The following is a 26,262-nucleotide window of genomic DNA, read 5'->3' as shown; positions in this document are numbered from 1 at the left end:
AATGTTGTATTCAAAAATCAATATTGCAACAATGTATAAACTTCAGTATTTATGTGCAAACAGCAACAACATAAAGTGCCAGTGCTGGTGTCAAGTTGCCAACGTGGATATCAAATAGGAAAGTGCTCCTTTTCCCCTTGTGATTAGTGAGGATGTCCCTTTACCTTACTGCTCTAACGTAACAGCATATAAAGATCTCTCTAGGTACAATCGGCATACACTCCAGTCGTTTCCTGGTGAGGCGTCTCTTGAAACTGTTTAACCTAGGACTCTAAACAGAGTCTCCCTGTGGGGCCCCGTCTGATATATCAGCAGTGATCCTCACAAAGGGATATACATACGCCAATGGTGTAGTAGTTAAAAATATTTATTAATAAAAAACACAAATCGGGGGACTCACAATAAATTGCTTAAAAATCAGCATAAAACAAGCAGCATGCTTACACACGTCACCTCCGGTGCCTCTGGTGTCTCGATGCGTTTTTGTCACGGTCATGTGACTTCATCAGGAGTGATCTCCTGATCAGTGGCGGCTGGTGCGGCATTTTTTTGGGGGGGCGCAAACAAAACCCCAACCAACCCCCCCCCCAACTTCACTCGCAGACAATGTGATCTGCAGACAGACAGAGGAATAGATTGGATAGGACAGAGACAGATAGATAGATAGATAGATAGATAGATAGATAGATAGATAGATAGATAGATAGATAGATAGATAGATAGATAGATAGATCAGAAAGATAGATAGATACAAACAGATAATCAGATATATAGATAGATAATCAGATTATCTATCTATCTGTTTGTATCTATCTATCTGATTATCTATCTATCTGATTATCTATCTATCTATCTGATCTATCTAATTATCTATCAATCAGATTAACTGCCATTACCGAGATATCCATCTTTAAAAAAATGACGTATATATATACAGTGCGTGGTCCTTAAGTGGTTAAACAGGCAAGGAGGCACAAGAAGCAAAACACTTCAGATTCTCGCCTCAGACATTCTAAACTGGGCAGAAAATCATTTGCTGTCCTTATCAGCGGTCCACCACAAAAGCACTTTAAATATAGTGGCGGATTTTCTAAGCAGAAGACGGATTCAGGAAGCAGATTGGACCCTAAATCTGGAAGTCTTCACAATGATCATCCGGGCCTGGGGCCAACCACAATTAGACCTATTTGCGTCAGAAGAAAATGCGCAACTTAGGGTCTTTTTCTCCATTCACAGAAACGACAGTTCCTAGGGAACAGATGCGTTAATACAGCCTTGGAACTTCCAGCTGGGTTACACCTTTCCTCCGTTTCAACAAATTCCGTTGGTACTGAGGAAGATTCAGAAGGAGAAGGTGGAAGTAATTCTAAGATTCGCAGTCCAGGGACCTAGTGAATCACCAGGCCTTCAGAAAAAAACTCAAAACCCATCTATTCTGAAGGCAAAATACATTAGGGAATGGATACCAAGCGCCCTGAGGCGATTCAGTTCGCATGTGTTGCGCTATATAAGTTTCTCACTTACTCAATTACTCCATTCTGGCCAAAAAGGGCTTGGTTTACCACCATTCTTCAAATGACAGTCAGACCGCCATGGCGGCTGCCGCTCCGGCAGGACTTACTTCTACAGGATCCGATATAATATCCGGAGGTGGCCTGTCTAAGCCTCACGGCGTGGTATCGGAGAGGCCATTATTGAGACGAAAAGGTCTGTCTCGACCTCTTGTGACTACCTTGCTTTCCAGTAGAAAGGTGGTTACCAGGAAGATCTATGCTAAATACTGGAAGGTCTACAACTCCTGGTGTCACTCGTCTAATAGAGCGGTGAAAAATCTAGTGTCAATTCTGGAATTTCTTCAGAATGGAGCAGAAAAAGGCTTGTCAGTCAGTACACTTAAAGTGCAGATAGCCGCATTGGGAGTTTTTCTGGAAAGGCCTATATCTTCAGAGCCGTTCGTTTCAAGATTTTTCAAGGCGCTTTCTAGATCCAGACCAGCTCCCGTGAGACACTTCCCCAGTTGGGATTTGTCAGTGGTTCTTCAGACACTATCTAAGGAACCCTTTGAACCGCTAAAAGACATTTCTCTGAAGTACCTTACTCTCAAAACGGTGTTCCTAGTGACAATTACGACAGCCAGGAGAATCGGTGAGCTGCACGCCCTGTCAATAAAGAAACCGTTTCCTATCGGTATAAGCGGACGGGGTTTCCTGCGACAGGGTCGCAGGAAATTGTCATACTGACCTTCTGTTCTAACCCATCAGGGGGAGAAGGAACACCAATTCCACATGTTGGATGTGAGAAGAACCTTGCTACATTATCTTGAAGTGACCAAGATTTTCGATCTTCGGACTCCTTGTTCATACTTTTTTCAGGAAAAAAGAAGGGCCACCAAGCATCTAAGGGGTCAATAGCTAGATAGCTAAAAAACACTATTCTGGAAGCCTACTCCCAAGCAGGGCTATCTCCCCCATTGGGAATTAGAGCACACTCTACTAGGGCTCAGGCCACTACATGGGCAGAAATGGCTGGTGCCACCCCAGATCCAATCTTCAAGGCTGCTACGCGGTCAAGTTACCTTACGTTTGTCCGTCATTACAGACTGGATCTTCTGTCAGCAAGCAATCAGGATTTGGCAAAAAATGTCTTGCAGGTTGTGGTCCCTCCCTAAGTGGGCAAGTCTCTGTTATCCTCTCAAGGTGCTGTCCTGAAAGACGATAAGGGAAAAGTCAAGTTAGACTTACCGGTAACTTGTTTTCCATGAGTCTTTCAGGACAGCAGCAACCCGCCCTTATTGTTTTGAATATTATGCTGTGACTAACCATACTCTGATTATGTGTTCCAGCTTGGGCCGGAGGTTTCTCTACTACTACAGGTGTGTTTCCTGTCAAGTGAGTGAAGCCACACTCTCAAGGTGCCGTCCCGAAAGACTCATGGAAAACAAGTTACCGTTAAGACTAACTTGACTTTTTTTTGTAATGCATGTTTTTTGCACAATTGCACTCAGCACTTTGCCTTTTTAAGGTTTATTTATTTTTAGGTAGATTCACAAAGAGTTAGGCCGGCTTATCAGTAGATAAGCCGACCTAACTCAGAATCTACACCGACTTATGTTTAAGTGTATGCTCAAACAGAGATACGCTTAAACATATCTAAGATACGATGGCTTGCGCCGTCTTATCTTAGGTTGCAATATTGAGGCTGGCCACTAGGTGGCGCTTCCATTGCGGTCGGCGTAGAATATGTAAATTAGTAGATACGCCGATTCACGAACGTACGCCCGGCCGCCGCAGTACATTTACGCAGTTTCCGTAAGGCATTATCAGGCCTAAAGTTATTCCATCTATTAGATGGAATAGTAATGTTAAAGTATGGCTGCCGTTCCCGCTTCGAGATTCAAAATGTTTACGTCGTTTGCGTAAGTCGTCCGCGAATAGTGATTTACGTCGTTTACGTCCACGTCGAAATCAATAGGCCCGTGCTGCGTACTTAGCCGCAATGCACACTGGGAAATGTAGGCGCCCGGCGCATGCGCAGTTAAGAAAAAAAATCAAAAACGTAAGGTCAAGTCCCATTAACATAAAACACGCCCCACTTACACACATTTGAATTAGGCGCCCATACGCCCGCCTGCTTTAGGCTACGCCGCCGTAACTTAGCAGGCAAGTACATTGTGAATCATGTACTTGCCTAGCTAACTTACGGCGGCGAAGCCTAAACACGCTAAGCTACGCCGCCGCAAGTTTAGGCATCTCTACGTGAATCTACCTATAAGGCTTTATATTTGTTTGAGTGTTACATATGTTTCATGTGTTTTAACATATGTCTTGCATGTTTTACATTTGATTGACTGATCACTTTTTCTTAATACTAGTTATATTTACTTAGGGCCAGATTCAGAAAGAGATACGACGGCGTATCTCCTGATACACCGTCGTATCTCTGAGAGTATCTATGCGACTGATTCATAGAATCAGTTACGCATAGATAGCCCTAAGATCCGACAGGTGTAATTGACTTACACCGTCGGATCTTAGGATGCAATTCTTTGGCCGCCGCTGGGTGGAGTTCACGTCGTTTTCCAGCGTCGGGTATGCAAATGAGGTTTTACGGCAATTCACGAAGGTACGCGCGGTCGTTACGTCATCGCAAGTCTTTTTTTTCCGTCGCAAAGTTAGTCATGTTTTTTCATGCCTTAACTTTACACAGCCCATGTTAAAGTATGGCCGTCGTTCCCGCGTCAAATTTAAAAAAATATATATATTTCCGGCGTAAGTACGTGACACACGTCGCCATTCACAAACACGTCGGGGCGCCGTAATTTCGCGCAAAGCACGTCGGGAAAATTGCGAACGGAGCATGCGCAGAATGTTCGGTGCGGGAGCGCGCCAAATTTAAATGGTACACGCCCCATTTGAATTAGGCGGGCTTGCGCCGGACGTCTTTACGATACACCGCCGCAAGTTTACAGGTAAGTGCTTGGTGAATCAGGCACTTACGCTGAAAACTTGCGGCGGTGTAACATAAACGGGGTACGTTATGCCGCCGCAGTTCTACGAGAATCTGTCCCTTAGTCCCTTTCCCACTCACCCTATACAGTGCAGCATTACCCCCCTTTTTTGACAATGATAAATGTATGTCCTCAGTCACTTTCGGCCAGGAGTAGCTGTGAAGGGGGCCTTATCGGGTAGACTGTATGGGGCCACATGATTTCTAACCGCAGCCCTGACAGCTAAAATATCTTTTCAGCAGCCAATAAAAAATTCCTCTAAATCCCCCAAAAAAATCTTAAAAGACGAGCCCCCGGGGGATGGCTTGTACATGGTCGAGTGAAGCAGCAGACTCCCGGAGCTCCTCACACACCGCAGCTACACTAGCCTGATCCGGCGAATCCGCGGTTCCTACCCGAGCTCTAACGGCATGTCCCAGGGCCGGAAAGCCTCCTCCAGGAACAGGACAACCACGCAGCCCAGAGCCGGCACCATTAACGCCTATTTCAGCAGCGGAGCACAGCCGCGTGCAGGGACATCCAAGATGGTGTCCGGGAAGAGCAAGGGGACAGATGCTGCAGTGAATCACGCGCCAAAGCCTTCTACACCGCCGAAGCACGGAGGGTCCCCCATACAGACGCCATCACTGGTAAGGGATCCGACCCCCCTCTCTCCCCAGACTCCTCAGCTTCGATGGGCCAGGGCTCTGAGATATCAGACTTATTGAGGGACAGAGACCTGCGGCAGCATCTTCTATCCCTCCCCTCCAGGGAGGACCTGGACCGCTTTGCTACTGGAGTTGAGAGGGCCTTCAAACAGGACATTGAGCAACTGAAAGCAGATACTACCCAGTTGGGCACGAGATTGGAGGCTTTGGCGCAGACTGTGAAGGAGGCCCTGCCTACTATTTCCCAACTAAGTGATAGGTGTGCAGCGCAGGACCATCACATAGAGAGTCTCATTTCACAACTTGATGATTATGAGAACCGCATCCGCAGGTCCAATATACGCATACGGGGACTACCAGAGGCAACAGGGGCCAGAGATATTGTCCCTACACTGCAAGACATATTCAAAGAGCTGCTGGGCCTCTCCCCTACTGAGACTGTGGAAATTGATAGAGCACACAGGGCCCTCAGACCCCCCTCACAGGATGCAGAGAACCCGCGTGATATAATATGCAAACTACACAGATACACTATCAAAGACCAAATAATGCAGCGGATGCGCAATCGTCCCTTTTTTGACTTTGATGGAGCCCATTTGTTCTTTTATCAAGACCTGTCACGCTGCACCCTGATGCAGCGCAGGGCATTGGGCCCCCTCTTTGAATCCCTATGCTCGGCTAATATCACCTACAGATGGGGGTTCCCCTTCGTTCTACAAGCCAGCAGGGATGGCAAGTCCACCATTTTACGCACTAAGGATGATCTCCCATGCTTTCTATCGCAACTGCAGCTGGACCCTGTATATTTCCCAGACTGGAGGCTAACTTCCGACATCTCGATGGTGTCGGTGCCCCAACCATGGCAGCAGGTTCGCAAGCCGAGCTCAGCCATAAACGGAGATCGGCTCCATCTGAGCTCTGTCGTCTGAACAAACTCAGACAGCTTTTTGCTAAGTTGTTGGACCGGAAAATTACTCGTAAACTGCGTTATTTAGCTCATACATACTATGAGTATGGCAACAAATGCGGACGGATGTTGGCGCACGCTCCGGAAAAAGAGACTTGTGGCTCATGTACATAAGCTGCACTCTCCTAAGGGTGACCCGGCTCAGCACACCTTAAAGATCGCTTCATTGTTCCGCGATTATTATGAATCTTTGTACAATTTGGAGGCCGCCTCCTCCCCTGCGGAAGCGACCCTCAAACAAAATAAAATCACGTCGTACCTTTCCTCGATCAGGCTCCCCGCCCTGTCCCTGGAACAGGCGATAGGCCTGGAACACCCCATCTCCCCAGCTGAACTTTTGGCAACTGTTAAGTCCCTACCCTCTGGCAAGAGTCCTGGCCCCCGACGGCTCCCTGGCAACCAATGGACAGCTCCCTCGGGAGACCTCGTTAGCGCACATCACGGTGCTTCCAAAGGACGGCAAGGACCCTACCTAACCACAGAGCTATCGCCCGATCTCTCTCTTAAACACGGACCTAAAAAAAATTCTAAAAATCTGGCTAACCGCTTAAAACCTCTCCTCCCTGACTTGGTTCACGCTGACCAGACTGGTTTCATAATGGAACGGGAAACCAGAGACAACTCGAACAGGGCTATACAGCTTATTCACTGGGCGCGTACACGCGATCGGATGCCTCCATACTTGATCTTGTCCACCAACGCGGAGAAGGCATTCGACCGCGTGGACTGGCGGTTTCTCAACACGGTCCTTGAAAAATCAGGGTTGGGCCCACACGTTACGCTGGATCTCTATGCTCTGCGTATCCCCCACAGCCCAGGTTAAGGTAAACGGCAGTCTCTCCACGGGGTTCCCTATCCGGAATGGCACGAGGCAGGGGTGTCTGCTCTCGCCCCTCTTGTTCGCCTTGGTTCTGGAACCATTGCTGCAAAGGGTCAGATCGAACCAAAACATCAGAGGGGTACATGTAGGTTCCCTAGAACACAAGCTCTCTGCTTATGCAGATGACATATTATTCCATGTGGTTGAGCCCCTTATCTCGTTGCCAGTCCTGATAGGTGAACTGAGGGAGTATGGGGAGGTGTCCAACTTCCGGATAAACTATACAAAATCCGAAATACTACCTGTCACCGTTCCTCCTGCCCTAGAGTCCTCCCTGAAAGACTCCTTCTCCTTCACGTGGTCCGCCTCCTCAATTAAATATTTAGGGATTCATGGACAATGTTCACTTGGGTGGGACGGACGAATATTCTGAAAATTACTGTTCTACCCCGTATCCTATTCTTCCTACAGATGATTCCTATACGCCTGCCGAATCGTTTTGCGGACTTAAGAAGTATTTTTATTAAATTTGTGTGGGGAGAGAGGAGACCTAGACTGGCGATGGCAATCCTACAAAGGTCCAAACTGAGGGGGGGCTTGGGAATACCAAATATTCACCGATACTATCAGGCAATTGCGCTACAGCGCATTCTGAACTGGAAGTTTCATGCGTCCCTTAAGTTGTGGGTCCCCCTGGAGAAGACGATGGCGGGGCGGGACTTACGCACCCTGGGTCCCAGCAGACAACAGGGGGCTTTCTGATTGTGTCTCCCCGCTGACAACTCACTCCTTAGCTATGTGGGATAAAGCAAATGGCTGCCTGGCACTGGCACCGAGGACTTCTTCTCTGGCGCCTGTCTGTGGCTACCCGTGGTTCTCCCCTGGAGAGCTGAAAACCTCCCTCGGAACATGGACTGGGGATGGAGTTGTTAGCCTTGCAAAATTTGTGGACGAAGGAGCCCTGACGTCATTAACTACCTTACACGCTCGGTATGGCAGCTTCCCCTTTGACTTTTGGAGACACCGTCAGTTAGAGACTTTCATCACTAAGTGTCACAGGTTAGCGCAGATTAGAACCAGTCTGACGGAGTTCGAGCGTCTTTGGACGTCTACTGACTTGGTGCCCCACATGATCTCTGCTCTATACGGGATGTTGGAGGATGCGTCGCCCAGCCCCCGGCCCTACTTTGTTAGGGAATGGGAGAGGGACCTACAGTCCGACTTTACGGATGAACAACTCTACCACCTCTATCGCTTAACTCACAAGAGCTCTGTAGATGCCAAAACCCAAGAAAACAATTATAAGTTGCTGACGCGATGGTATAGGGTGCCTGCCACATTGGCTAGGATCTTCCCTACTGTCTCTGATAGATGCTGGAGGGGGTGTGGGCAGGAGGGCACATTCCTCCACATTTGGTGGGAGTGCCCGGTGCTCCGACCGTTTTGGGATATGGTTGACAAACACATATCTGAAGGTCTGGGCATTGTTATTCCGGCCCAGCCTAAGCATTTTCTGCTCCATGTCCCCTCCATTCCTCTGTCACAGTACAAACGTAGTGCTCTCCCCCACCTCCTCAATGCAACAAAACGGCTTATACCGATTCACTGTAAAAGTTCACACATTCCGAGTGAACAAGACTGGTTGGGGAAGATTATGGAAGTGGAGAGTTGGCTAGCGACTTGCAGGGACACTCGCTAAAAATTCGATCTTACATGGGCAGAGTGGAAGACCCACGTACATGACACGGCCTTGCTCTCCTCCAGTTTAGATGAGGCACTACTTGCTCTAGCAGATCCCTCCTTTGGGGAACTCGTCCGGGCGCATCGTCAGTCGGATCCCCGCGACCCCATTTAGATGTGGGTCCATTGCGTCAGCGACTCCGGTGAGTGCTGGTCCATATACCTTCTTATCTCTCCTTTTTCTACTTTTCTTGTCTCCTTTCTTTGCTCTTACTCTACTTCACTATTCTCTCTTTCTCTCCCTTCTCTCAATTGTTTATTGTGTAATTGTTTGCTCAGTTTTGGGACTGCCGTGTTGGCCTCCAGTTTGTTTGTCCTGATACCTCAGGTTTATCTAAACTGACATATAGTAGAGGGAGTTGTTTTGGTGCTTAATCAAGAGCGGGGGCATTTGGCTATACCACCCTCCATTAGTTTGGGAGAGACCTTCCCACATGGATTGAATGTCCTGGGCGGGCGAAGTGACCTTTTGTCCCTGTAATTTTGTAGGCTGTTGCTCCCAGTTGAAACGGTTATATGAGCTCGGACTAGATGCACCCATTGATGTCCCTCACCTTTCCCTTCCCTCCTCCCCCACCCTTGCCCCTTGTCCTTTCCCCTCCTCCCCCTTTTCCCCCTGGTCTTGGTTATTGTTTTTTTCTCTATTTGATAATGTTGTATTGTGCTACTGCCAATACTACTTGAAAATGAAAATATAGATTTTGCAAAAAAAAAGACGAGCCCCCCAAAAAACAAAAGTTCACAATTTTTTTTTTACCCTCAGCAGAAAATAAAATAGGAAAAAATCCTAAATAAAAAGAACATATCGAATAACAAAATAAAAATAAATGCTGCAAAGAGGTGGCACAAAGGCCACCAATCACGCCTGCTGCTGATAAGAGAAAAATAAAAGAATCCTAAGTAGGACAAGTGGAGTCTATGGGACTGTGAACAAAGGGAGGTATACAAGCGTATGTAACCCACCACACTGCAAAAAAAAACTAAAAGTTGGATGTATCAGCAATTAAAAGCAACAGCTGACCTCAAATCAACCACAAAATAAAGTTGTTTTATAGGTGAAAGTTAACTTTTGTAGTGAAAAAATTGTGTAATTTTAGAACTGAATTGTATGTTCTGATTGATTCTCTAACACAATTTTGCAGGTAATAAACCAAGGATCGGCTACATTGGTAAGGAAATGATCACACAATGTTATTTCCTGTTTAACACATTTCTCTTTTGACCTCAAATTTGTTTTTAGTTTTTTTGCTTTTTTTAATTTAACCACTTACGAATCGCCCGCCGTCGTTGTACTACGGTCCATTGAAGAAGAATATCATTGTTATGGCAGCAGCTAGCTACCATAACCCCTCATATCCTCATCTTCAGCGGGTGGTCCGCTTCAAGAGAAAAGTGGTCTCAGTGGCTGGTTCACCGCTAAATCATTATTATCGGTGGCGAGAGAGGGCTCCCCCTCCCACCGCGCTCCGGTGCCCTCTGCTGCTTACCGGAGCCATTGGTAGCGGTGGAGGCGATCGTGTCCTGTCTTCTGTTAGGTATGGAGCTGAGTGAGGGGAAGATGGTCCCCACCCGGCTCCATACCAATACAGGGCTTCTGCCCATAGCTCCTAAAGCAACATTTTTTTATTTATTTTTTCAAACATCTTTTTTTTTTTGTAATCGCATTTTAGTGTAAATATGGGGTCAAAAAGACCTCACATCTCATCTCATATTTAAGAGAACCTGTCATGCTTTTTTTCTATTACAAGGGATGTTTACATTCCTTGTAATAAGGAATAAAAGTGACACCATTTTTTTTAAGAACAGTGTAAAAAAAAAGGTTAAATAAATAAGAAAAAAAACGTTTTTTTTTTTTTAAATCTGCCTCATCCTGCCGAGCTCGTGCACAGAAGTGAACGCATTTGTGAGTAGCGTCCGAATGTGAAAATGGTGTTCAAACCACACATGTGAGGTATCGCCGCAATCGTCGGAGCGAGAGCAATAATTTTATCCCCTCTGTAACTCAAAACATGCAACCTGTAGAATTTTTTAAACATCGCCTCTGGATGTTTGTGAGGATAAAAGTTTGTCGCCATTCCACGAGTGGGCGCAAATTTGAAGCGTGACATGTTGGGTATGAATTTACTCAGCGTAACATAATCTTTGGAACAAAAGGTGTACTGTAGGCCTATAATACACCTCCCGGCGCCAAAATGGACAGAAACTGTTCAATAATCAATAACAGAGGATTGTCGATAGATCGATCATCTGTGTATTACAGTAAATTAAATTAAAAAAAGCAGCCGTTTAATAAAATACAAACATATAAAAAGAGATTTAAAATCTATAAGAACAACAATTGTCAGCATAGAAAAAATCACAAACAGCGCTAATAGTGGTATGTTCTAGTGTAAATCCTAAAGAAGGAACCACTTAAACACTCGGTGCAGAATAAAAGAGTGTGTCAGTAAAATAAAGAAAAGTCCATTGATACAGTGTCCGATATAAGGAAGAAATCAGATAGCAAACACCTTCCACCCGAATTCCTTAAAGGGCACCACGTGGGACAAAGTAAGCCCCCTCTGGGGTGCGAACTCACCGCAACACAATGAATATAAGGCGATGTATAATATCTCCAGACTGACAAAACTCTTCAGGTAGGGTAATCAGAAACATCTATATAGCCCTTGTTAGGAGCATCTATTGGAGGGGTTGCAAACTCCGCTTTAATGCCACATATTACAGTGCAGTTGCCAATCTTCACCAACGCTGAGCCATCAGCTGTGGTAATTGAGCCAACATTTATTGTAGTGGTCCTGAATTCACTCAGGTCTCTTCCATCTGGCCGACATTTCTCCTTTAGAAATTTTCTGTAATATTCCAGCGGCTCCACTGACCTTTCTCGGGTCAGCTATCCTCCACACTCCCTCAATGTCTTCTCAAGAAGACATTGAGGGAGTGTGGAGGATAGCTGACCCGAGAAAGGTCAGTGGAGCCGCTGGAATATTACAGAAAATTTCTAAAGGAGAAATGTCGGCCAGATGGAAGAGACCTGAGTGAATTCAGGACCACTACAATAAATGTTGGCTCAATTACCACAGCTGATGGCTCAGCGTTGGTGAAGATTGGCAACTGCACTGTAATATGTGGCATTAAAGCGGAGTTTGCAACCCCTCCAATAGATGCTCCTAACAAGGGCTATATAGATGTTTCTGATTACCCTACCTGAAGAGTTTTGTCAGTCTGGAGATATTATACATCGCCTTATATTCATTGTGTTGCGGTGAGTTCGCACCCCAGAGGGGGCTTACTTTGTCCCACGTGGTGCCCTTTAAGGAATTCGGGTGGAAGGTGTTTGCTATCTGATTTCTTCCTTATATCGGACACTGTATCAATGGACTTTTCTTTATTTTACTGACACACTCTTTTATTCTGCACCGAGTGTTTAAGTGGTTCCTTCTTTAGGATTTACACTAGAACATACCACTATTAGCGCTGTTTGTAACATAATCTTTCATAATATAAATAAAATTGGGCTAACTTTACTGTTGTTTTATTTTTTCATTCAAAGTTGTTTAATTTTTGGAAGACCGCTGCACAAATACGGTGTGACAAAGTATTGCAACGACCGCCATTTTATTCTTTAGGGTGTTAGAAAAAATGTATAATGTTTGGCGGTTCTAAGTAATTTTCTAGCAAAAAAAAATGATTTTAACTTGTAAACAACAAGTTTGAAAAATAGGCTCAGGGCTGAAATGGTAACCTTATCCTGTTTGCTCTAATACTGCTAGTTAGATGGCCAGTCCCTAGGTGATCAGTCTCTCTTCCAGCATTACAGCAACAGATGTTCAGATGTCCGCTCACTTCTGGATCTGCTTGGAGTGACTTAGTTCCTCAGCCTATAACTCCAGGTTTGTAGCAGATTGAGGTGCACACCTCAGTCTCCTTGCAGCGTAGAGGACATCCCTTGGTATTCAGCCTAAGATGCAGATCTCTCTCTCTCTTCCCCCCCCTCCCCCGGCTTGCCCTGGAAATTAACAATGAAACATACACTCACCGGCCACGTTATTAGTTACACCTTGCTAGTGCCGGGTTGGACCCCCTTTTGCCTTTATTCTTGGTGGCATAGATACAAAAAGGTGTTGGAAACATTCCTCAGAGATGGTCCATAGTGACATGATGGCATCACACAGTTGCTGCAGATTTGTCGGCTGCACATCCATGATTCCAATTTCCCGTTCCACCACATGCCAAAGGTGCTCTATTGGATGAGATGTGGTGAGTGTGGAGGCCATTGGAGTACAGTGACCTCATTGTCCAGTGGTGAGATGATTGGAGCTTTGTGACATGGTGCATTATCCTGCTGGAAGGAGCCATCAGAAGATGGGGACACTGTAGTCATAAAGGGATGGACCTGGTCAGCAACAATGCTCAGATAGGCCGTGCCAGTTAAAACAATGTTCAATACTAAGGGACCCAAAGTGTGCCAAGAAAATATCCCCAACACCATTACACCACCACCACCAACCTGAACCATTGATACAAGGCAGGATGGATCTATGCTTTCATGTTGTTTACACCAAATTCTGACCCCACCATCTGAATGTTGCAGCTGAAATCGAGACTCATCAGACCAGGTGTTGTAATATGTTGGCCGATTTATGTAGGATATTATATTATTATATATATGTACTGTGATGGAATGGCCTGTGATACCCAGAGACTTTTTAAGGATGCAGGGTAGCTGTGCCAGCTTCACTAATGACTCTTGGGTCTAGGGTCATCCTATGACCAGTAGGGGCATAGGATGACTGAGAAATGATATCTCGTATTACATGAGATGGGACATTAATGATTATTCATGTATTGCAGGAGATCTTGAAATTATACAAGTTGTTAATTCTGACCCCAACAGGTCAATAGCAGAGTGACTCATTCATGTGGGGACACATAGACTGTTGAGGTGTTAATTGAGTCTGGCTCCTAAGATATTTCATTGTGCTATGCTAACTAGCCCTGTATTGTGTGAAAGTTCTATTAATGCTAATATGTGTTGTGAGTTAACACACTCCAAACGTCCTGATGTCTGCCATCTCAGCTATAATAATTGACTCCTGTCGATTCGGTGCCAGAAAGTCTGACCTTTCAGGTATAGTGAATTAGCATGTCAATTATGTTTAGTAAAGGAATGTGTTTTGTGTAACAGGTGAGAATAACTTGTCGCAGAGCCAGACCGTCTGGGTAATGATTAGTAATTAGCTCATCTGAATGTCATTGTCTAACGGAATGTGTATTGAAGCACCCATTGTGTGATGTTGGGGGTGGAGTGTGTCATTGTTCCTTTTCTTACTGCAGCATGCTTTGTAACTGTATATAAACCTGAGAGTTTACCATTAAAGTGTCATTCATTTGAACCAGAGACAGAGCTGTGTGTCTCGTCCTTCTGGGGAATTCTAATGGATCGTGTCTGCTGGATTGTTGGAGTGTCGGATAAGCTGTCTTGGGTTGGTGGAATGGAATATCGTAAACGGTGTTAACCCCTGACCGTTACATGTACTATGACAGTACAGTTCCCTGTCCTGGTAATTGTTGCCCAGCGTTCTCAAATAGGCAGGTTGAGGGGCTCCAGTGTTATTTAATGTGGAGGAATCTGTTATATCAGTTTCCTCCAAAGCTTGTAAAATCCTGTTGGGGACCTGGAGCCCTAAGATTCCATAGTGATATGGGTGGGATGATATCTCCATTCCTGGGACCGAGTTTTGGAAACAGCCAGGAGTCTGGCTGGTTGATTGAGCAGGTGGGTCCTGGGCTTATAGCAGAGTCAGGACTAGTGTTCTGGGCCCTACCCTCCAGAGGAGTCCAGGCGTGCAAGGGAGAAGCCAGAGTGCAGGCTTGCAAGGGAGAAGCATGCATGTCTGCATGCTATAGTCAGAGGGCCCAGAGCTGTGGGCTGAGCTGAGTGGAGGTACAATGATTGTACAGGAACTTTGGTACATGGCCAAGGGGGATGAAGTGTAAAGTCTAAGTGGCAGTATTGCTGAAGAGCCAGGTGGCTTGGTATTTCTTGCTCATACATCACGTGACACAGAGCCTTAATTACTTAATGGGTTATGTAGTCACCACAGGTGATTGGACACTGGCAAACCCAATTAGAATTGAGTTCCTGCCCTATATAACCCCTCCCAAATGGAGAGTACCTCAGTTTTTTCTCCAGTGTCTAAGGTGGTTGGTCACACTGAACATGTGCTAAGAAGAAAAGCTTGTTTGTTTTTTTTGGAGGCCTAGGAGCTATAACCGGATCCATGCCTCGGGCCGATATCAAAAGCCTAAGATGGGTCGTACCCGGGCCTTGTATAAAGAAACCTGGGATCCAGGCTTTGGTGTACTAATGCAACTGTGGTACGAAAAGTTACTGGCAGAGGCCCAGATTCAAGTAGAATCGCGCAATATTTGCGTGGGCAAAGAGCAAATTTTTTTCTCTGCGCCCACGCAAATATTGCGCTTTGCCCGCGATTCACGGAGCAGTTGCTCCGTAAATTGCGCGGGCAATATGCTAAGCAGCCGGGCGCAAGGCTGCCTAATGTAAATGATCCCGCCGGGGGCGGGAATCATTTAAATTAGGCGCGCTCCCGCACCGAGCAAACAGCGCATGCTCCGTCGGGAAACTTTCCCGACGTGCATTGCGGCAAATGACGTCGCAAGGACGTCATTTGCTTGTAAGTGAACGTGAATGGCGTCCAGCGCCATTCACGGTTCACTTACGTAAACGACGTTAAATTTGAACGTTGCGAGCGGGAGGCGCAGCTATACTTTAGCATTGGCTGCGCCTGCTATTAGCAGGAGCAACCTTATGCTAAAGGCGCCGTACGGAAACTCCGTACCTTGCGTACGCAGGGCCCGCGCAACTTTTGTGAATCGGTGGTAGTATGCAATTTGCATACTACACGTCGATCACAAAGGCCGCGCCCCCTAGCGGCCTACGCAAGAATGCAGCCTGGGATGTGAAGGCATAAGGAGGCTTATGTTTGTCACATCCTAGGCTGCATTCGGTGTAACGAGGTTCCTGAATCAGGAGCACTCGTTACACCGGAGCAAGTAAGCACTTGCGCCGCGCAACTATGGTTGTGCGGGCGCAAGTGCTTCTTGAATCTGGGCCAGAGTCTTCTACAGGTCCAGGTATGAGGTTCCTCTAAGTAGGAACCCATGGAAACCTGAAGGTTGGCACAACATTACTCGCCGTGATGGGTGAAGGCTGGATCTACTATTTCAGTAGCTTTCCTGCGGTGGGGATAAAGGTAAGGGAGGAAATTTTTTTTTATCCTCTGTGAGTAGGATGCCTTACCTGGTTTTCAACACTAGAGGGAGTAAGTTACATACCTGTTGTATTCTTACAAAGCCATCCAGGAAACACGCTCAGTAAAGTCGGTCATTTTAAACACCACTCACCTGCTCCATTGCAGGCTCTGCCACAAAACACATACAGGGGTCCCCCAAAGCCTCTCCCAGTCTGCTCTCCTTCCTCTTTTGTGCCATGACGGTCGGCGCGTGCATGCGCGACTGGAGCGCACTTTTGACTGTCTTCAAGCAGGTGGAGAGGGGAAGTGCCGTGGTTGCTCATGCGCGTGCACGGCACACCTGTGTGCAGGCGCAAAGAGGCTTGTTTAAAAAGCCCAGCACGCCAGAGCCTTCTGTAAAGCCGCATGGACACAGAGCTGTGGGCTGTAAGCATTCCTGTGGATTGAACCAGGCAAACCTAATGCCGCGTACACACCATCACTTTATGTGATGAAAAAAAAACGACACTTTCTGTGAAGTAAAAAATGACGTTTTTGAAACTTCAATTTTCTAAGACGAAGTTGCCTACACACCATCGTTTTCTCACAATGTTCTTGCAAAGTGAGGTTACGTTCCACCACGTTTTACCATTGAAGCTCGCTTCATAAGTAGCTTCTGGGCATGCGTGGATGAAAAAACGTCTTAGAAAACAACGTTTTTTGCTACACACGGTCAATTTCTGTGAAGTAAAAAGTGCACTTTTGAAAAACGACACATAAAATTGAAGCATGCTTCAATTTTTTTTGGTCGTTTTTTTTACAAGACATAAAACAACGTTTTCCCTCACATAAACTGATGGTGTGTACGCGGCATTAGACTCCTACTCTGCATCAGGTTGTGCAGTGAACTAATATTGTGTATTGTAAGACTATAGCACAACAGTGATTGCATTTTTTGTGATGGTACCTCTGCTTTGCAGTACAGGACTATGTCTCCCAGAAGAGGTACAAGGGCTAGTAAAAGAGGCACTAGGAAATCCCTGCTTATGGCTAAGGATTCTGAGCATGCCTGCAGTTTACCATCCCCCTCTGTCAGTCTGGTAGCAGCCTCACAGGATGATCATATGCCCCTGTCTGGTTTTGCAGCTTCTCCTATAGCAGCTCCTGTATACATCACTGAGTAAGCTTTAAAAGTTGCTTTGGATGGCTTAGAAGGAAGGATTGCTACTATAATTGCAGCCTCCTTAAAAGGTGGCAGAAAACGGGGTAGATCCCCTTCATCTGCTCCTGCTCTCTCATCAGATGAGCATTCTGAGGGTGAAAAATCCCTTTCTGGAGATGAGGATTAGGTGCAGTCTGAGTACTCCAAGGATGAGAAGAATCCTTCTACCTCACAGTCGCTAAAGATGCAGGTGCAATATTATGCAGAGATGGTGCATGCCACTTACAAATTGCCTCCTGTTGAAACTTCTATGTCCTCTGTTTCCTCCTTGGGATCTCGGAAATCCCCACAAGCTGCATGCTCTTTTCCAGTTCATCCCTTGCTGGATAAACTAATGTATAATGACTGGGTTCACCCAGATAAACTGTTTTCTCCTCCTAAGCAGTTCTCCCTCCTTTATCCTATGGAGGAAGGTTTCACTAAGAAATGGGGAGTACCTGCTATAGATGCAGTTATTTCTTGTGCAAACAAAAGCCTGACAATGCTCAGGGCTTTAAGGGTACAACTGATAAAAAAATTGAATCTTTATTGAAAGCCTCCTCCTCTATGGCCGGTGCTGTAGTACAACCTGTGTTTGCAGCGATTGGCATATGTCAGTTCCTCAAGGAACAGATGAAGCAGATAGTTAACCTCCTCCCTACAGAGGAGATTGAGGTTTGAGGACCTTCCTAAGGCCCTGTGTTTTATGATTGATGCGATTATGGACTCAAGCATCCTGCTTAAATCTCCTACTGGTTCACATGCGCAGGTCCCTTTGGTTGAAACATTAGGAAGCCAAAGTTTCTTGCAAAATATACTTGGTGGCATTCCCCTTTGCTGGAGAACGCCTGTTTGGGGATGATTTGGATAAATACTAGGGTTGTCCCGATACCACTTTTTTGAGACCGAGTACAAGTACCGATACTTTTTTTCAAGTACTCGCCGATACCGAATACTGATACTTTTTTTAATGTCATGTGACAGTGTTTTTTTTTTTTTTTTATTACAGTGATATTTTTATTTTATTTTTTAAGGGGGGGGGGGCGAGGTAGTGGATTGTCAGTGTTTTTTTATTATTATTATTTACATTTTATTTTTTTAATTATTTATTGCAAAAAAATAACTTTTTTTTTTAATCAGCCCTGTTGGGGGGGCTTTGGTGAGATATCAGGGGTCTTAACAGACCTCTGACATCTCCCAATTAAGACAGAGAAAGGGACTAGGGATGCAGATTCCCCAGTCCCTTTCTCAGCAGCCTCAGCTGAAATGAATGGACAGGAGACAGAGGCTCCTGTCCATTCATAAACTGAAGCATCGTAAACACAGGTTACGATGGTTCAGTTATGTGAATGGACAGAGTCAGTGATCACTGACTCTGTTCATTCAGAACAGGTAGGAGCCGGGTTTAGTGGCTCCTACCTCTGCTCTCTATCCTGACGAGGACAGAGGGAGTGGAGGAGGACATAGCGCAGAGGGGGACAGCAGCAGGAGGGGGACACGGGACACGCAGCATGGAGGGGAGGAGCAGCATCACGGACAACACAGAGCATGGATGAGGACATAAAGAAAGCGGGATCACGGAGGGGGACACTGAGCGCGGAAAGCAGCATCACTCGGGGGGGAGACACAGGACACGGGACACAGCATGGAGGACAGCAGGAAATCGGAGGAGCGCCGACAGCAGCATCACTAGGAGGGACACTTCTGGAGGCAAGTTTATTCTGTTGCCGTTTAAAAGATGAGTAAACGTCCTTCATTTAAGCGTTCTCTTTCCCCAGCCCCTGGAACCTCATTCTACAGGCAGTGGCGATGACCTCCCCAGTCTAATACTAGGGGAAGGGCCCAGAGCCAAGCCCAAGGTCAGAAAAGGACTTGGGGTTCAAAATCTTCCAAACAGAACCCCAAAACTTCCCTATGAAGGGACGCCCCCGCTCTGCCGAGTGGGGGGAAGGCTGCTGCAATTTGCAAACGCCTGGCGTAAAGAAGTTTAAGACAAGTGGGTCATCTCCACGGTGTCCTTAGGCTACAAGCTGGAATTCAAAGAACTTCTGCCACCCTGTTTTCTGACATCAAGAATTGTCAAAGATCTGGGAAAAAGAAGGCCTTTGTTTTTGGCCTTGGAATGCCTGTTGTCCCAAGGGGTAATCACAGAGTTGACCCCAGAGGATCAGGGTTCTACTCAAACCTTTTCACGGTTCCAAAACCAAACAGGGACGTCAGGCCTATTCTAGATCTGAAAAACCTGAATCAGTTTCTGAACATCCACTCCTTTCGCATGGAGTCTGTCTGTTCAGTTGTCTCCACCCTCCAGGGAGGAGAATTCATGGCATCAATAGACATCAGAGATGGATATCTACATGTGCCAATATTCCCGCTCACCAAATATTTCCAAGGTTTGCGGTGGATCAGCGCCACTTTCAGTTTGTGGCCCTTCCTTTTGATTTGGCTACAGCACCTCGAGTGTTCACGAAAATACTTGCCCCGCCCCTGGCAAGGCTGAGGGCACGAGGCATAGCAGTAACAGCCTATCTGGATGATCTGTTGCTCATAGATCAGTCCGCTGCACGCTTGGACCACAATGTGCACAGCACAGTGGAGTATTTAGAGAACCTAGGCTGGGTCCTCAATCTGGAAAAATCCTCCTTACAGCCTCAGTAAAGGCTGGAATATCTGGGCATGATTATAGATATGTCCCAAAGCAGGGTATTACTACCCAAGTCTACCCAAGTCATAGGAAATTATTGGGAAACATGGTAGCCTCATTCAAGGCTGTCCCTTATGCCCAGTTTCACTCAAGGCAGTTGCATTGCAGAATTCTGTCTGCTTGGAACAAAGATTTTCAGACCCTGGACCTTCCAATAATCTTATCTCCAAAGGTTCGCCAGAGCCTCAATTGGTGGTTGCTCCCCCAAAATCTATCAAAAAGAAGATCCTTTACTCCGGTTACCTGGAAGGTGGTAACCACAGACGCCAGCCTTCTAGGCTGGAGGGCAGTTCTGAAAGAGGCATCTGCCCAGGGGAAGTGGTCCGGAGCCGAAAAGCTTGTACCCATCAACATTCTGGAGATTTGGGCAATTCATCTGGCCCTCAGAGTCTGGTCTTACAGACTGCAGGGTTGTCCTGTTCGGATACAGTCCAACAATTCTACAGCAGGGGCCTAAATCACTCACCAAGGGGGCACCAGGAGTTTGGATGCTCAAAGAGAGGTGAATCACATCTTGTCCTGGGCAGAAGGGCATAGTCCTTGCCTGTCTGCAGCCTTCATTCCAGGGGTAGAAAATTGGCAGGCAATTTTTTTAAGCCGCCAGCAACTGAATACAGGAGAATGGTCTCTCTCTCTCCCCCACCCGACATATTTCAAGTCATGTGTCAGAAATGGGGTACCCCAGATGTGGACCCGTTGGCTTCCAGGTTAAACACAAAACTGGACAACTTTTGTGTCAAGGACAAGAGATCCTTTTTCTCAAGGGCGGATGCCCTGACAATTTCGTGGGATCAATATTCTCTGATTTATGTGTTGCCTCCAGTTCCGCTTCTCCCACGATTCCTTCAGAGAGTCAAGAGGGAAGGAAAGCCGGTGATTGTGGTCGCCCCGGCTTGGCCCAGGACACCCCGGTAAGTGGAAATCGTAAAGATGGCAGAAGGAAGTCCTTGGGTTCTCCCACTATGCTCGTACCTGCTGTCGCAGGATCCAATATTCCATCCTGCCTTACAAAGTCTAAATTTGACGGTTTGGCTGTTGAGACCCACATTCTGAGAAAACGTGTGCTCTCAGGCCCAGTTCTATCCACTCTGGTTAGTGCTTGGAAGCCAGCTTCCAGGCTCATCTACTACAGAATCTGGAAGGCATATGTTTCCTGGTGTGAACCCAGAAGATGGCATCCTAGGAAGTATGTCATAGGATTCTTGCCTTTCTTTAGTTGGTCTTAAATATGAGGTTGGCCTTGTCAATATTCTTTCAAGACCGCTTGCCTCTCATTCCCTAGTCCAGGCCTTTGTTTAGGGAGCACTGCGATTGAATCCGCCGGTTTAAGGGGTTGTAAAGGTAAAAAAATGTTTTCCTAAATAGCTTCCCTTACCTTAGTGCAGTCCTCCTTCACTTACATCATCCTTCGATTTTTCTTTTAAATGTCCTTATTTCTTCTGAGAAATCCTCACTTCCTGTTCTTCTGTCTGTAACTCCACACAGTAATGCAAGGCTTTCTCCCTGGTGTGTAGTGTTGTGTTAGTGGGTGTCCTGCTCGCCCCCTCCCCCTCAAGGGAGTGGGCGAACACGACACTCCACACCAGGGAGAAAGCCTTGCATTACTGTGTGGAGTTATTTGTGTGGAGTAGTAAAAGTTTATCTGCAAGCTACGGCTCAGATACGAATGACTGTCAGATTGTCTGTTTATTTTGCCACAGGGCCCAAAGAAGGGCCAGGCAGTGTCTCCCTCCCCTTAACTTAAGCATTGCTATGCGACATCCCATTAAGTAATTAAGGCTCTGTGTCCCGTGATGTATGAGCAAGAAAATAGGATTTTTTAATACAGCTTACCTGTAAAATCCTTTTCTTGGGAATACATCAAGGGACACAGAGCTCCCACCCCTCTTTGGAGTTAAATGTGGGACACCTATTGCTTTACTACAAAACTGAGGTACTCTCCATTTGGTAGGGGTTATATAGGGGAGGAACTCAATTCTAATTGGGTTTGCCAGTGTCCAATCACCTGTGGTGACTACATAACCTATTAAGTAGGGATGAGCCGAACACCCCCCCCCCCGTTCGGTTCGCACCAGAACCTGCGTTTGAACTTTAGAACCTTAAAGTCTATGGGACTCGAACATTTGAAATCTAAAGTGCTAATTTTAAAGGCTAAAATGCAAGTTATTGTCCCAAAAAGTGTTTGGGGACCCGGGTCCTGTATCAATGCAAAAAAAGTTTTAAAAGTTGCAGTTTTTTCGGGAGCAGTGATTTTAATAATGCTTAAAGTGAAACAATAAAAGTAAAATATTCCTTTAAATTTCGTAGCTAGGGGGGGTGTATAGTATGCCTGTGAAGCAGTGCCTGTTTCCCGTGCTTAGAACTGTCCCTGCACAAAGTGTCATTTTCTGAAGGGAAAAAAAGTCATTTAAAATCACTCGCAGCTATAATGAATTGTCAGCTCCCGGCAATACAGACCAAAGTCATTCATAAAAAAAAATGCGTGGGGGTCCCCCCAAATTCAATTACCAGGCCCTTCAGGTCTGGTATAGATATTAAGGGGGACCCCGTCAAATAAAAAAAAAATTGTGGGTTTCCCCCCAAATATCCATGTTAAGGGGAACTCCACCGCAAATGTAAAAAAAAAATGGTGTGGAGTTCCCCCCAAAAATCCACACCAGACCCTTTATACGAGCATGCAACCTGGCAGGCCGCTGGAAAAGAAGGGGGGACTAGAGCACCACCCCTCCTTAACCGTACCAGGCCACATGCCCTCAACATTGGAAGGATGCTTTGGGGGTCTGTGTCCTAATGTCCATCGCTCGTCACTCTGCTGCCCCCCCACCATTCTCGGTGAGAGAACCAGGAAGTCAAGCGCTCCGGCTTCACTCCCCTCCCCCCTGAAATGTGTCAAATGTGACACCGGAGGGGGGAGGGATCCGATCAGCGGGAGTTCCACTTTAGGGTGGAGCTCCGCTTTAAGACAACATACTCAAATGAAGATGGAACAAAAAGGAGATTAGGACTTTAGATGAAACAGTGGGCTAATGGGGATAAAAAAATGAAATGAACCATTGAAAATAGCATGTAATAACATGTGTTGTCTATGTAGCGACCTGCTCCTGTTGGGCTGGCGTTGCTTTAAATTAAGAAGGGACTCTGAGTGTTAGTTAACTCGGACACAAATAATTTTGGCTAAATTTGACTTTTGTTTCAGCCGTGGCTGTGCTGAGAGTGACCACCATTGTTTGCCCAGGCCAAGGGTGGCAGCAGCTAAGTCAGGGTGATATTGGGTGTCTCCCCTCAGCAGCCAATCAGTGGGGGTTGATCGTCCTGTTGTGCATGCTGGGGAGGGGTACTTAAGGAACAGACGCCACGGAACCAAGGTCGTCGATCCTTGGTCTGTCGTCCCACCACCCCATGGCCCTCCTGGCCGGGGGTGCGTGCTCCTGCAAGCTTGGCTCCAGGACCACGTTGGTCCGGGGTTGTGATCTGTTGTACTCAGACTGGGTTTACGGTTTCGAGGTGATACTGTGTTGTCCGTCCTGGAGGGAGGAAGCCGCTTAATGAAGGACCGAGCATGAGGCTGGTGTCTCAAGAGAGGCCTTGAACTTCATTGAAGGATGCACCATGTACTGAGAGGCTTGATGGGAATCGCCTAACAGACTTGAATTCTACAGGAATTAATCTGAAGAGATCCGGGTGCTGAATCCTTTGCCAGGGTATTCTGGACCGAAAGTGTCTCAACTAAGGTCCAGGAAGGTCTGTGGCAGAGACTGTACTTTGTTCCGTGCGCCACTCTGGACGGCTAGAAGATAGAGGTAACATGCCACCCGAAAATATCCAGCAGCTCTGTCGGGAGTAGTGCTACACCAAAGTCTGCCATGTTTCGTAATTTGGTTAATGAATCTGTAACTAAGCCAGTCTGTTCTAATGTGTCTCCTTGGGGGGATGGATCAGGGCTGAGGAGCGCCGGTGAATGGAGCACAGCTACAATGGATTGGGATAGTTGGGGTAAAAATCTTATGTCCCTGATAGATGAGGCTTTCATGCAGAAAAATAAGGTGTACAAAGTTTCTGCTGTGCCAGGAGGAGGGATGGCAGAACAGCTTATACCTGAGGGTGCGGTGGCTGCTGCAGGGGTTAACCCTTGTGAGAAATATGGACCATATAAGGGTGAGCACACAGCAGACACTTTGTCCGTAACCTATGTAGCGCCCCCTTACTTCCAGTATGGGCACTACGCTAAAGTTAGTGGGGAATGGGAGAGTTATTCTTGCTCCCATTCATAATTTGTCAAATTTGGGCTGCTGTCATTCCAGAAATGTCCTGTAGGTCAGCCTGCGCTCCAGGGGTGTTGTAGGGGGTTCTGGCAGAGCAATTTTCCGCGGCAGCCAATTAGAGGAGTTTTCCCTCGTGGGGCATGCTGGGGGAGAGTATATCTGTGGCAGACGCCATCTTTATTGGTTCTTCCCGCGGGTTCCAGGTTCCAGGTGCGGCATCCACCTTTAGTGTGCGTGCATCCAACGGACCCCGGTGATGGCCTTCCAGGCCGGGGTCGAATGCTACGCGGAGCTTTATGTTGCTGAGAGGGGCCCCAGTGACTTACTGGGTCCCCAGTTCTACTGAGAGGATCCCAGGCTGGATGCCGTTCGATTGGGGGGTCGAATTGAGGAGAACCCTGAGGCAGGTTGTCCAACAGGCCTTGAACAAACCAATCGGGGATCTGGTGACCGGAATGCTGATAGGTACGCTTTGCTGTCATCCAGTGACCTATGCTAAAATCTACTGTGACACTTTGGCTGCCAGGCTTGTGATAGGAGTCTGTCCGGGGGCACTTCACCCACTCTGGCTGGAGTGGCGACGAACTGTAATTTGGTACTACTGAGAGCAGGATTGCTCGGTTCTTATCCAGGCCTGATACTGCAAAGTTCTCTCTCTTTCTTCATCAACCTTTTCTTCCTATTGATGTTGATGTTGGCCGTGTTGGCCTGGAAATAAAGCATTGGAAAACCCCTATTCCTTGTCTGGACATTCGCTCAATACTCTGTTCTCCAACTACACCCCTAGACTGCACTAAGCTAACTTAATACACCGATCCCAACAACAAATCAGCGGCTCCTTCGGGGGTAGCGCTACACCTACAAAAATGATGCTAACATGGAGTGTCAAAGTGACGTTGTCACTGGTAATGTGAAGCAGTTCATTGGTGTTGAACCTGAGAAGTTGAGTCAAGCACCTGGCAGCGCTCTGGTAGAGCACTAGGCTGTAGTTGTCTCCAGCTGGGAGAAGGTTCCGTTAAACCTTGCAACCTCTCAAGTCTCGGCAAGTCTGTATGCATCCCCATGGTCAGGAAAGTCCCAAGGAAGGACTTGGGTCCAGAACCAAGGGTATGGTTTTTAACAAAAGCGTTAAAGGAGAGGCTTATACTGGGCTGTCTCCACCACAGTCAGTCTGGTACTGCGAAGTACCATTAGGTGAACCCCTGAGTGGCAAGTGGTACAGCACAAAGGAAGACAAGACAGAAATGGTTTATTTATGACTGTATTACTAATGTTAAAAGTCGCCTCTAGGTATGCTGATTAGTTACTTCCGGTACAAGAGGTATATGAGAGAGGCTTTGGTGAAAAGAAAGTGTCTGAGGTTTTACCACCTAACAGCCAGATAGAAGGCATTTCTGCTGCTATGGTCCAAGGTAATACTGGTCAGTTGTCCTTGAAGGGCGTGTATGCTGTACCAGTGGAAAAATCACATGAGATGGAAAGGCCAAGTGTGGACCAGAAAGCAGCAGAGATCTGACCGGGGGGCACAACCGAAGGTGGTTAAAGCGTGGAGGCAGAAGGGTTGGTAGAAAGACCAGGGGTGCCCTGTTAAAATTTCAGAAGAGGAAGTGCTTATGAAAATACACCCAGAAGAAAAGTTAGAAAGGTCTCAAAACCCATAGCAGAGTGACAGGGGGACAAAGAGAGAGACACCAATGTAAGTGGTGGGTTGAGTTCCCCTTTAGGAGAAGTGAGGTTGGACAGGGTTTGACTTCCGTAGGCTGTAGTTGGCACATAGATGCCAAAAGGAAACTGTGTGTCTCACCCTCTGGTTCGAAACAGGGGGGGGTTTATGTGACAGTACAGTTCCCTGTCCTGATAATTGTCGCCCAGGATCCTCAAATAGGCAGGTTGAGGGGCTCCAGGGTTATTTAATGTGGAGGAATCTGTTTTATCAGTTTCCTCCAAAGTTTGTAAAATCCTGTTGGGGACCTGGAGCCCAGAGATTCCATAGCGATATATCCAATCCTGGGACCGGGTTTTGGAAACAGCCAGGAGTATGGCTGGTTGATTGAGCAGGTGGGTCCTGGATTTAGAGTGAGTGAGTGATTAACTTATATAGCGCTACAAATGCAAACTAAATTGCCTCAAAGCACTGTAACCAATGTGGTCGTCAAGCCAT

The 26,262-nt window shown here is 46.6% G+C and overlaps 1 protein-coding gene across 2 annotated transcripts in view; it reads left to right on the top strand.

Moving 5' to 3' along the window:
* The window catches only part of LOC120933683, a 207,750-nt gene that overhangs the window by 174,218 nt on the left and 7,270 nt on the right, over positions 1 to 26,262 (top strand). The window contains exon 6 of one of the 2 annotated variants that reach the window (XM_040347022.1): positions 9,824 to 9,850. The exons of the other annotated variant lie outside the window; for it this stretch is intronic. Coding sequence (XP_040202956.1) covers positions 9,824 to 9,850 — 27 coding nt within the window. The remainder of the gene's footprint in view (positions 1 to 9,823; positions 9,851 to 26,262) is intronic. 2 annotated transcript variants of the gene reach the window in all.

The sequence above is a fragment of the Rana temporaria genome, chromosome 3 (genome assembly GCF_905171775.1).
Source record: "Rana temporaria chromosome 3, aRanTem1.1, whole genome shotgun sequence".
NCBI lineage: Eukaryota > Metazoa > Chordata > Amphibia > Anura > Ranidae > Rana > Rana temporaria.
Note: the sequence above shows the minus strand (reverse complement) of the source record. Positions and strands in the feature narration are given on the sequence as shown.